This window comes from Pungitius pungitius, chromosome 9 (assembly GCF_949316345.1).
Source record: "Pungitius pungitius chromosome 9, fPunPun2.1, whole genome shotgun sequence".
Lineage (NCBI taxonomy): Eukaryota > Metazoa > Chordata > Actinopteri > Perciformes > Gasterosteidae > Pungitius > Pungitius pungitius.
Window position 1 is genome coordinate 6,243,314 of NC_084908.1, and position 13,128 is coordinate 6,256,441.

Here is a 13,128-nt window from a genome sequence, read left to right on the forward strand (position 1 = left end):
GGCTTTGCGGAACTGACCAGCCCCTTGACTGACCTGACCCGGAAAGGTGCCCCAGATCCGGTCCAGTGGACCGAGCGGTGCCAGTGGGCGGTTGAGGGGGTAAAACAAGCTCTCTGCGGGGAACCTCTCCTCCATACACCTGACTTTTCTCTCCCTTTTGTCTTGCAGACTGATGCGTCGAGCAGAGGGCTGGGGGCCGTTTTGTCCCAGCAGGTGCAGGGGGTGGACCGCCCAGTCCTCTACATCAGCCGGAAGTTATCGGAGAGAGAGGCCAGGTACAGCACCGTAGAGAAGGAGTGCCTGGCCATCCGGTGGGCGGTCGACTCCCTGCGGTACTACCTCCTGGGACGCTCATTCACCCTCTGCTCGGATCACGCCCCGCTGCAGTGGCTCCACCGCATGAAGGATACCAACGCCCGGATCACTCGGTGGTATCTAGCTTTACAGCCTTTTAACTTCAAGGTGATCCATAGGCCCGGGACGCGGATGGTCGTGGCCGACTTCCTCTCCCGCCCTCCAGAGAAGGAGGAGGAGGAGGGGGGGGGGGGGGGGAGTTGGTTCGGCCGGACGGCTCCCCGGCCTAAGTCGGGCGGTGGGGGTATGTGGTGGTGGGGTGTGATTAGCTCAGCTGCGGGGCGGGGAGGAGAGCTGGGAGGAGGGGTGCAGGGAACGGTGCCGGCAGGTGATGAGCACAGCTGGGATGTATCAACTAATTGTCCCCTGTGCTTAAAACCAGTAAACAGATCTGGAAAGAAAAAGCCGGGAACTCTGGAGCACGCACGAGCAACCGACGAGTGAACGGCGAGCAAACGACGAGTGAACGAGGAGTGTGCAACCTCGAGCACTGCGAGCAAAATAAAGAAACTTATATTCAAGCTGCCAGTGTCCGCGTGTTACTCCGCACTCTGCTACAGTTTGTTAATATTCATGGGTGCCACGATCAGAGAAGAAGAAGGCTGACCTAGTTTTTAACCAAACGTCTCGCTACACGAAACAGACAAAAGCTCTTCCATTTGTTCAGGAGCCGTGGTTCCACTTGTCTTTCTCAGTGTAGCTGTCCATTCTGTACACTCCGAGATCGGATGTCGCTCACATTGGGATCCGATCAGCCGCTCGCTGAGGTGCTGGCTCACATCGGTGAGGTGTGGACAGCTGGGGACAAATGATCCGATGTAGTTCTCGACCCCGATGGCACAGAGCCACACTAGCAGCAGGGAGAGGCAGCAAAACATCTCATTTGAGTGTGTCTGCACACATTAGGGAACAGTATGGCTTGCCTGCTTTAGGAAGGGTCATAGCCACGGGACCCACTCAGTATCGGCCTACAAGAAAAGTTTGTGAAGTTGGCGTGTCAGGTAAAAAAGTAAAGAAAAGAACAATCAGCCGGTCTTTAATTCCCGTTGTTTCTCTCCTTAGGCGCTGGTGAGACTCCCCCCTCAGATCTCTCAGAGTGAGGAGGTGCTGCGCTTCTTTGAGACAAAGGCCGAGGACGTCAACCCCCCAGTGGAGTAAGTGTCACGTAGTGTACACAGAGAAACAGCAAGCACACCCTCACATGCCGTCTTTACTGTCCTGCTGCAGTTTCACTGATGATGGCAACTTCTGCCTGTCACTCCAAAAATATGCCTCTGAAATGGGTTTTGACATCTTCTTTTGGAGAAAGAGAAGAATATTACAGCTGTCGTCATCGGGTGGATGTGTAGCAATCAAAGCAAAATAATAACTAACTTAGGTTCTCCCAAAATAATGTAAAGTAGAATTTATGAGTGTTTATGATATTCACCCGACTATGAGGTTTTGCTACCACTTGGCCTGGTGTGGTGTGACCGTTAGCTTCAATGGTTGCCCTGAGCTGATATGAATACACTTTGCCATGTGCCATGTCGTCCTGCGTGATGGATGGAGCTGTCCTGAATACTTTCAAACTCCATTCATTCGGTTGACCTTTCCATGGTTGAGTTTGAACCCGTTGTTTCTGCGTGACATGTTTCTTCAGTTGCTCCAAAGTCAATTTATTGTTAATGACACTTAGTGCAATAATAATTATCTTCAATCCATGTATTTTGGCGTTTAACGTTGTCACTGTGGTCCACAAATAGTTTGCTCCCCTGCATTTTTGATTGACCGAAGCACTGTTCAATGAGAACATGAGAACAAAAGTACAAGTGGCCTAATTATTGTTCACACAATGTATAAACGGGGCACCATAAAGCAGCCCTACTCCAAAATACAGTATGATTGTGCAATGGAGAAGCTCATCAGCTCTCTGTCTATTCCCAAATCATCTCTCTCTCTCCAAGTCCATTAAAACCTGCAGCCGAGTGAAGGAGGCAGGAGATTGCTCCTTTGGGGGGGTGTAATGAGAGAACACACTCTCCTCTCCAGACCGCCACGGTCCGTATGGCACGTTTGCACTTGTGCTCCTGTTGGCACTGGGCGCTGTGAGTTCTTTGTGTGCTTGAATTTGTCTGCTGACAGTGTGTGAGCAAAGAAGTCGGGCAGGATTCACTGTTTTTCTCTGCACAGAATCACAAGGGCGTCTCTCTGCTCTCATTCGTTGCCTCATAAATTCAAGTGACACAACAGCTGAAGGTTACAAATGTTTCTGATGCCCCCGGTGTCTCTCCTCTCCTGTCCTCCCGACCTGCATCTCGTCCAGTCCCTCTTACCTCCTTTCCTACTACATTCAGATTTCACTCAGAAAACATAATTCAAATAGTAGATGAAATTGTCCAGCATGCTCCACTGATAATATTTTGCTCATATTTTGGGGAGTTTTTCCTGTGCCGATGTGAGGGTTTCGGGACAGAGGATGTTGCATGTGTACAGACTGTAAAGCCCTCTGAGGCAAATTTGTAATTTGCGATTTTGGGCTATACAAAATAAAATAAAATGAATTGAATTGAATTGAATATGTCTGTATCAGAAAGTACACTTTTGAATGCAGTACTTTCACTGTGCCGTCATTAACAGCAGAGCCCTGAAGCCCCGCCCCCCTCCCCCCTCACGGTGCTCTGTGCTGATTTATGGCTCCGTGGGTCCCCAGAAACACACCCACCAGGTGTGAAGTAGATGAGCTTCATTCACTTTGTGTATTTCTATCTGTCACACTGGGGTGTCTATAGACGGTTTACTTCAGGTGGGATAACATCAACCTTCGTGTTGTTGAATGTCTACATAGACTGTATTAAGAAGCAGGCGTCTCCTCAGTTTGTGGACCGGCAGTTACGTTGCCATTGTGTTGTTCTGTACAACCAAAGAACAGAGGGGACATGTTGGTGTCCTCACACGGTGCATTGAGAATTTGAGTCATTTCCTCATAGATGGACAGTGACAACCGGGGGGAGACACGCCCAGTGAGTGGAGGGTAGAGAATGCAGCTTTAACACAGAAGTTCAACTTTGGGCGACTTGATAGCGCTTCCTTCAGTTAGTTAGAATGATAAAACTCCCAATGATGGAAAAACGCTGGTGGAACAAAGCGGCTTCCGTTCACATATCGGTTTGCAGACCTTCTCAAAATGGGGGTGTCTTGATTAACGACCCCGCCCACCTGTGATGGGAGGTTCTCAGCTACTGTTCTCCAGTTAGCTTCAGATGGATCCCTGCAGGCCTACTCTGTTGCACTAAAAGGAGCCCACCTTAGAGGTCTCCACTCGGCTCAAAGCTATTTCCTACCCATAATGCATGTGTTAAATGAAAATGAACCACAGGGGAGTATCTTCATCACCCATTGATTAAAGGTGGGGATTGAAGTGTGTGTGTGTGTGTGTGTATAGTGTGTGGGGTTATTTCATGTGGGAGTACACATGTGTGTCCTGAAGACACAGGAAGACTAATATTCATCATGGTCTGAATATGTGTCCTGTTAGGGTTTGTGTCCTTCGTTCTCCCTTACTTATTTCTCTTCTCTTCCCTTTGTTGTACCCCCCCGTCATTTGTCCATCCCACTCCGTCTGCTGTGGTGGAGACAGGGTCACTCAGCCTTAATGGATAAGCTGCTGCACTCCCTGTACTATTACGATCAATAGCACGAGCAGCACGGCTAGTGGTGAAACACTTTCAGTGTGTTGGAGTTGATAGGAGGGGTCAGCCCAACGTGTGGTGTGTGTGTGTGTGTCCATGTATGTGCTCTCAGGCATGAGCATGTATCGATCCGTCTGAAACTGAGCAGTTGTACACAATTATATGTTTAAAAAATCGTTGTTTTTGCAGCCAAACAGAGAGGGCAGCTGGAGCCAGGGGCTCTGTGTGCGCAGCAGCTTTAGGTCCTTTCCCATCATCCTACACGGATGCACTCACCCACCCGATGGTGTCTGACTCACTGCTGCACTCAGCCTCACTCACTCACTCACTCACTCACTCACACAGGGTGTTGTCAGGGCTTGCTACAGTAATAGCTTTAACTCTGCATGGGTGTGATGAATGGAGCGAGGCAAGGACAACTACCACGGCGAGGAAAAGTGTCCTCCTCGTCACTTCAAGATGGTGAGAGGGTCTCTGAGCAGCTCACGTCTTCTCTAGTGAGCTTCTTGAGCTTTGTAAGACTGGATGGAAGCGTGTGTTGTTCAGTGAGTTGAGTTGCTCTGTGACTAGAGCCGGCACCTCTCCTTCTCTTTGTGAGGTCTGATTAAAACGAGCGGCCACATGCCCGTCAATGTTTCACATCGATCCCATCAATCTGTGGAGTTGAGTACTGCTGTATCGGCACAGCCTCTCCCACTTTTCTGATGTTTTTGTTGGCATTTGATGCCTTGAAAAAAACTAGACAAAATCTGTCGAGCTCTGTGAGAAGGAAGGCGGAGCTTCATTAGCTCTGATTCTACTCCCTGTCAACTCTCCACTTGGTGGCGTGCTTCACAATAGGAGAGTGTCCTCTGCGCTGCTCTGCATCCAGCACATCCCCTGCTCACAAGCCTCCCTACGGCTTCGCTTTGGCTATACATTTTCCCAGTGTCTCTTAATGTCCATTTTGACCCCCCCTCCCCACTATTCCTATCTCATATCTTTTTCTACTGGAGAGAATCGCTCATGACGCTACACTCCCCTTCCCCTTTTTGTATTTTTCTGCACGTTTCCCACCATTTTCTATTTCTATCGAGTCACTTAGCATGAATGTGTGCTGTGATTTGTATCATTTGTCTGGGCCTTGCTATAGCAATCATACAACTATCAGCCTGAACGACATGATCTGTCCTCTGCAGAGCATAACCGGGACAAATGCCTCTATTAATATGCACACACTGTATTTCAGCCATGAGGACAATATTTGCCTCCCATGGGCTACCGTAGTATGAGGCCCGGCTGACGTTATTATCATTCATCAAGCCCCTCACAACCTTCCCCGTGAATAACAATAGGCATCGACCTTGGCTCGTGTCTCGAGGAGAGAGATGCTGCAAGATTATCAGATTATGACTGGGTTCAGCCATCAACCCCTGTGATTGGTCCAACTCTGGGCCTAAGTAGGGTTGTCCCTGGTGACAGAGTGAAGACAGATCTGGGTGTTTTTCAGACATAATTAGGAATAAGTGTGTGATTGAGAGGGGTAATAGGGGTGTCCCACTCAGTCACCGTTGTAGACAGGAAGTGCAGGGGTTGAAGCGATTATTTAATCAGAATAAGGCATTTTATTTTAGGTGTTCACCACGGCTAAAAACCTCGAGCCTTAAGGACCAACATAATGCCAGTGAGGATGCTCCTGTGTTCCGTAGATACCAATAAGCTGTTGCATGTCCAAAATGTACCAAAATCTGTGGGCCCTCCGGAAGAATCCCATGCAAGTGGGAAGGAGATTGGATGAACAGTCCAGGAGCTATGACAAGGACGCACGCACACACAAATGCATACACACATACAGATGAATTGCTTTATAGTTGTACACACACACACACACACACACACACACACACACACACTCAATCATGTACAGTTGACATCCCTCTTAGTTGGATGACCACCGAGCTGACCCCCCTGACCGCCTCTTCCATCTGCCTGCTGTGAAACTGAAGTAGGTTGATAGAAGCGAAGCTCCACAGAGCTGGTGAATGCACAGTGACAAAATGTCAGTGTGACCAGTGTTTGAATGCCCTCAATGGACCCACCTGTCAGTGTTGGAATCGTGAAGGACTTTTCTTTACACCAACACTCACCAACCTTTCTGAAACTCTGAGCTACTTTAACCATAATGAAGAGTACGGTGGCTACTTGTTTTATACAAACTTCCTTGAAGAAAACAAGTTGCACAGATCACCTTTTAATAATAATAAGATAATAAAAAGAATAGAAACGGCGGGTGAAATAAGTATTGAACACGTCACCATTTTTCTCAGTAAATATATTTCCAAAGGAGCTATTGACATGACATTTTCACCAGATGTTGGTGACAACCCAAGTAATACATACATACAAAGAAACCAAAACAAAGAAGTCATAGAAGAGGCCCACGGAACCTTCAAGATTTGAAGACTTTGTGTGGAAGAATGAGCCAAAATCCCACCAGAGCAATGCATGCGACTAGTTTCTCCAGACAGGAGGCATCTTGAAGCTGTCAACAAAGGCTTTTGTATTGAAGTATTGAATAAATATCAGTAAGCGTGTTCAATACTTTTTCCCTGCATCATTTTACATTATTACACATAACTTTATTTTTGAACTTTTTGGTTTACTTGTATGTATGTATTACCTGGGTTGTCACCAACATCTGGTGAAAAGTTCATGTCAAAAGCTCATGCTTATTTCACCCGCTGTATGTGAATATATGTAAATGTTAATTGTTCCTCACAGTAATGATTTAGGAAAGTAGGAAACACTGATGCATAAACAATGAACAATGTTTGCATAAACATGCAACATGTATTTCTTTTAATCTGTTTCAACATTTGAAAGGTATCTCATATCTTTTATACATAAATTATTACAAATAATCAAATCTTTCTTTCCCTCCATACATCAACTGTATGGAGGTAAAGTGCAGTACTTTTTTCTCTGTAAATGCACGGAGAACATGTTTATTTTAGATTTTAATGCCTTGACAGCACTGACTCACGTCAGCAACAGATTTACCTTTGACTCGCAGCTCAGTACAAATGGTTCAGTTTTCCAGGGATGTCTGCTAAAAATGCAAGGTCAACCATCTACTCAGTGTCCTGAAGCATCTTCCCCTCTGCACTGCAAGAACTCTATGATTTTGCCCAAAAGTGACAAAGAAATGCAGCACTGTCCGTCCCCTGAGAGCCATTAGATTTGTGTGTGTGGTAACAGGTCACCAGTGTTGGGAAAGTTCACTTTCTACATGAACTAGTTCAAAGTTCAGTTCACAAATTTTAAAATGAACCAGTTTAGTTCAAACTTCAAAATATTTGAACTAAGTTCACAGTTCCAACTAGTTCAGTTCTTTTTTCCATATGTTGCTGCAAGCTATTATTTTTCAAAATTATTGCCACAGCCCATATAGAACCACAGCAATTATTTCATCAGTTTTAACACTGAAGCTATGCATCAGATTTAATCTTAATATCCAATTTTGAATCCTTATCCAACCAGGGTTTACATTAGCATTGAGGGCACAGCATTTCCCCTTTGTTGCTTAAATGTTGCTGTCCATTCACTCCACACTAGCAGCAGCTGCAGCGTTCACCCCTACGGTACATTCTCAAACACATGCTGCTTGAATGGGCTTTTTTAAATAAGGAATAAAAACACAACAGTTATCATTAAGGTGCAAATGTTTTCAAAGAAAGCTCAGATTCCTCCCATCCTCACCGACCTTGTCAGTAACTTCATAAAACTCTTTTAAATTATTATATGCCGCTTCTTTGCTACACGAAGCTGTCGCCTCCATGCATTTCTTTTTTTTTGATGACGCATGCGGCGGTGCGACACTGGTGGCTGGTGTTGTCAGATTGGGTGTTTTTTCCGCTACTTATTAAGCCGTGTTTATGGTGTGTTTTCTATAGAAATCTGGCACCCCATTGAACGATGTTAACCTGAAAGAACGTGCCGTTCACAGACAGCAGAATGAACGAGTTCACAGTAACGTTCATCGGGCATTAATACAGTACGTTCAGTTCACGTTCGCCCAAAATATGAACGAGTTCATGAACTATCGTTCAATGAACGTGTTCAGGCACAACACTGCAGGTCACCATATTCAGCTGGCAGCTCCTCCAATAGCACCTTGAAAATCTTGTGTTTTTAGAGTCTTTAGAGCGGATGCGTACATAATCTCATGGTGGAAGCCGGTTACTTTTGCACATAGCGCCTCGTCTTTGAACGCAGTGTTGACAACTATTATCATTGCTTCTTTCATGACCTCACCGTCCGAAAGGGCTTTTTTGCTCTTTATTAAAAAATGTGCAGCTCTAAAGGAAGCTACAGTTGTCTCTGTCCGCCACGCGCTGCCAGACGAGTAGTTAGCATGAAAGCTAACATGATGGTTAGCATTGTATCTTTGTTGACACGTACTGAAGTGATTCTCCACATTGTGCCGCTTTGCAGTTGACCCACATATGAGACACACACGTTTGTCATCACTGTGTGAATAGTAGGTTTTCCTTTGCTTTTCCGCCATGTTTTTAGGGTTCGTTGTACACACAATATTGTAAGTTCTCACAATAATGCTAACTGGATAGAGTCTGCACCCTTTGTTTCTGTATTGAATCCTCTTCCTCCTCCTCCCTCCCTCTCCCTATGTCCTCCCTCCCCAACCCTTTGCCCTAATGCTTTGCAGATGTCTCTAAAACTATACTTCTAAAAAACAATGCCCAAAATAGCAAGCTGCACCCCTACTGGCATGTCCTGATGTAAAGTGGATGTGGCTATGCTAACAAGCTAAAGATCCCTCTTTGTGCTGTATGTGGCTAATCTCGGTGCTACTGAATTGGCTTTCCTGTTTACTGTAAGCATCTAGCTGAGGAATCAAATTTATAAAAATCAGTATTTGTTTCATGACTCAAATAAAATATAAGGTCGTACTTTTAGCTTCTCATAAAACATTCCCTGGAAAAGCACCGGCATCTTTAATAACACTGAGACGGGAAAACATCCTGGTGTAGGGCTCGCTCTGTCCACAGCATACTTTCCACTGAGACACATCCACACACCCAGCTTAGGGAGCTCTGATGTGTATGACTTATTGAATATTCAATCAGAGGCCTTGTGCCGGGCATGTGTGAGACGGACAAGATGAGGAAAGGGGTCAAGTCCCGCTCTATCCACGTCCCGCATGGGTGACAATGAAGCACACTGTGGTTGCAGCGATGCCGGTGGAGATGTCGGTACAAAAGCGCCATTCTTGGGTCTGCCGCTCACAAAGAGGCGGACACATCACAGGCGGGAAGGGAGTGGAGAGAGAGAGGGGGCTTAGGGACTCACAACAACCCAGGGGACACTTTGGGATCTCTTCATTAGCTTGATTAGCAGCGTCAGCCCCCAGAGCAGCTTCTCATCCCCCTAGGGCAGTCACTGCTGTCACTCTGCCACACCTTTACCAGATGAGAGTGACATCGGTATTTCACAGGGGGCCCCGGGGTTCCTGCAGCTGGGGAGCCAAGGGGTAGTCCTCCTGAAACCAGAGCAGTTTGTTGGTCTGATTCAGTCCACGAGGGGGGGGGGGGGGGGGGGGGGGGGGGGCTCACTGCATCGTCCTTCTCCACTGTTAAAGCTTCAGCACTGCAGCAGGATGACGTGCTGCAGGTCGGATGAAGCCTGTGATCAGCACAAGAGAGAGAGGACGGGGGTTGGGCTTGGGGGGGGTTGTGTGGGGTAGGTGGACAGATTGGCAGGTTTCTGTTTCCATAAATAGCATCTCTCCTTCGCTATCTTGTTGAAACTCAATTTCCACCGTGCCAAGAGTCGTTGCTGATGAGGGAGGAGTCTGAGCTGCTCAGCCCCCGGTCCCCCCTGTTCCCCCTCCCTCCCTGTCCGGTCTGTAGCTGAGCCTTGTGGCTTAATCCCATTAGAATCCATTAAGCAAGGCATCTTTATTTAGACCCCTGATTCTTCCAAATGTGGGGAGGGGTCATCTTCTTGTCTGTCAGGTCAGAGGGAGGGAGAAGATGGTCTGGAGTCACATGACTCATCTGTGTCTGTTGCTGGAAGTACAGGCAGCTGGGCAGAGCCTCCCTCTCTCTCCTTCTCCATCCTTCCCTCCCTCCCTCTCTCTGTCTGTCTCTCTCTCTTTCTCAGCATTTGTTAGTGAGCTAAAGCCAATTGCATGTGTGCTGTTGCTTCAGGAGAGCTTTGTTGCTGACTGCTGTCACTAACTATGTCTCTCCTGTGTTGCTTCTCCCTCAGGGACTATGGCTCCAAGCGGAAGTCGGGTAAGTAACCTGTTGCTTCTCTGTATTTCTCCCTCAACATGTTGCTCCGAACAGAAGCTGGAGATGCGGGGGAGGGGGGGTGATGACGTATGCCTCTTATCCATGTGATGTCAATGTGCGGTGTGTTTACTTGTCCTTGCGTATTATGTGTTTGGGTTGGATTAAAAAAGCTGTGATGCCTGCTCTCCCTCTGGCTGCAGGTCTGATGTGACAGACCAGGGGGGCGAGGCAATAGTGTGTAATTGTGAAGAGAATGCTTTATTCTTTGATGAGGTTCTGGGTGAGGCGTACACACAAACACATGTAGGGCTTGGTGATTTATCAATAATCTATGATCATGGTGATACGATTGGACACATTTTAGATATTGTCGTTTACTAGTTTGATACCAGTATATTATTTGCCTTTACCCATTGTGTGAAAATAGCCACATTACGTATGCTGATCTATCAAAACTCTGTGTGTAAATGTTCTTTAACGGCACCAGTTATCAACAATGGAATATCGTTGCAATGTGTTTTTTTTGTTTTACATTTTTGTTTTGAGTTGAGGTTTTGTCCATATCGCCCCGATCTTATGAACAGATCATAATTCTGTAATGCCAATTTACTTTGTAGGGAAATCTTTAATCTAATGTATTTCTCACCAAAACTACATTTTACAGATGGCGTTTGAACACATCATGAGAATCATCTAATAGCATGAGAATGTTTTCATTTTTACTGAACAGCCTGAAGGCATCATAATGTCACTAAAGGGAACCTCCATTGCTTAGCTCCTAGCAGTGCTGCTAACATTACTAGCTCTCCTCATTGTTTGTTTACAATGTCAATGTGAGGAATAGAATAGAAAAGCATCAATCATGTCCTGATCACTGATTTGAATATTCAAACAATCGCCAGTAGAACTTTATTCAAACAGTGATGGTTCTAGTTAATCTGTGTCATAAATCTGCGAGTCAAGCTGTGGCTGAATAATGAGGGGAGGGGGTCCTTACAGATCATGGTACACAGTGGTGCCACTGGTAGATGTAGTGGAGAGGGTTAGTTTGTGTTTGTACGTATCTGTAGCTCCTTTAAATACAAATACAACCTTCTTCATGAACATTTTTCTGCAGCAATAATGATCAGCCCTGTACATTATGTCCCTGTTGAGGACTGAGAATTAAAGATGGTAGTTGTCTTCTCTGGATCTAATGAGGAATGGCTGCAGGAGTGGCAGTATTTCTCAGAAGGACCCGGAGGAGAAGTCTGGTCACTGTGGAACAGATGGGATTTTTGAGAGGATGACATGATGCACGTAGCTCTTTGAAAGCTACTGCTAGAGCAGAGGGCTCATCAGAACCACTCCCCACACCGCTCTACAGCAGAGAGCCCGTCAGCACCGCTCCCCACACTGCTCTACAGCAGAGGGCTCATCAGAACCACTCCCCACACCGCTCTACAGCAGAGAGCCCGTCAGCACCGCTCCCCACACTGCTCTACAGCAGAGGGCTCATCAGAACCACTCCCCACACCGCTCTACAGCAGATAGCCTGTCAGCACCGCTCCCCACACCGCTCTGTGTGCCCAAGAATGTAATTTGTCACTGTGTCGGTTCCACCCTCTTCCTGGTAGAAGGATCGATAGCAGTTAGCTTCTGCCTGTGGTTTGACATTGTCACTCTCTGCTGCTGTGCTTTTTCACAAGTGTCCCATCAATACTGTTTAGTGATTGGTTGCCTTTGTCGTGGTGTTAGGGGACAAGGGTTTATCATTGAAGCTCTCACTGTGTGGAGGACATGCAGGGAGAGCCAGCATGAGGTTGGACCTTCAGTTTGGCTTTTTGATCTAATCATACAGTTCGGAATGAGCACATTATGCTGATGGCAGGTGTGTCCTCCACCCAGATGAAACTTAGTGACGTTCATGAAACCATCATCAGACAGGCCCTGAAGATTATGCCAGGCCCCACCATGTCCTCCACCTTTAATACCAGCTTCTTCCCTCAGGCAGAGGCTTCAGAGTCCCGCAGTGCAGGCTCCACCACTTTAAGAACTCCTTTGTCCCCTTATACATTAAAGCCCTAAATGGCAAGCTAGTCGGAGCCTTACCCCTGCAATGCAGATTTTTAATCTAACCTACACACTACAGGTGTGTTGTATGACTGCCCCCCCCCTCCTCCCCATTAACATTAGTTAAGTGTTAGCTCAGCTCAGCTGTCTCAAGTTCAATCAAAAACCTTGATTCATGCAGCTGACCTGTCGTACGAACAACGGCCGTTCTGGGAAAATTTGGCTCCGCCCACTCAGCTCGACATTGTGACGCCTGGCCAGGACTTGCCACAGATTTCTGCCGATTGCCACTGACTTTCCACTGCATGCCGCAGAGTTTCCACAGACTTGCCATTACTTGCCACTGCCACAAGGTAGATCTCACTTCAATAAAGTCTATCTATCCATCAAATAAGAGGTTCCAGTGATAGAGGTCTCTGCTTCTACTTAACCTTGCCCTTCATCTCTCACTTTGCTTTTCATCCTCTGTATTTCACACTCGTTAAAGATCCTAGCAAAAGATCCTCTGATTTCTCCTGGGTTGGTTAGGGTTATTATCATTATCAGTGTTTGGGATTATGACCAAATAACTGCAAAGGTTATGGCATTTCTTCTGAATAGTGATTCATGCCAATTAGCAAATAATGCATAAACGGTGCATGCTTGTGGCTCAAGGCCAATACAGGCTCCATTATTAGTAGCAGAGGTGGGACAAAGTCATTGTTATGCAAGTCACAAGTAAGTCTCAAGTCGTTGCCCTCGAGTCCCGAGTCAAG

The 13,128-nt window shown here is 46.6% G+C and overlaps 1 protein-coding gene across 4 annotated transcripts in view; it reads left to right on the top strand.

The window, feature by feature from the left end:
* Positions 1-13,128, top strand: part of sh3pxd2aa (SH3 and PX domains 2Aa) — a 63,716-nt gene that overhangs the window by 22,908 nt on the left and 27,680 nt on the right. For all 4 annotated transcript variants that reach the window (XM_037472366.2, XM_037472367.2, XM_037472364.2 and 1 more), the window contains exons 5-6: positions 1,417-1,508; positions 10,296-10,321. In XM_037472366.2, the coding sequence (XP_037328263.2) occupies positions 1,417-1,508; positions 10,296-10,321 (118 nt within the window). The remainder of the gene's footprint in view (positions 1-1,416; positions 1,509-10,295; positions 10,322-13,128) is intronic.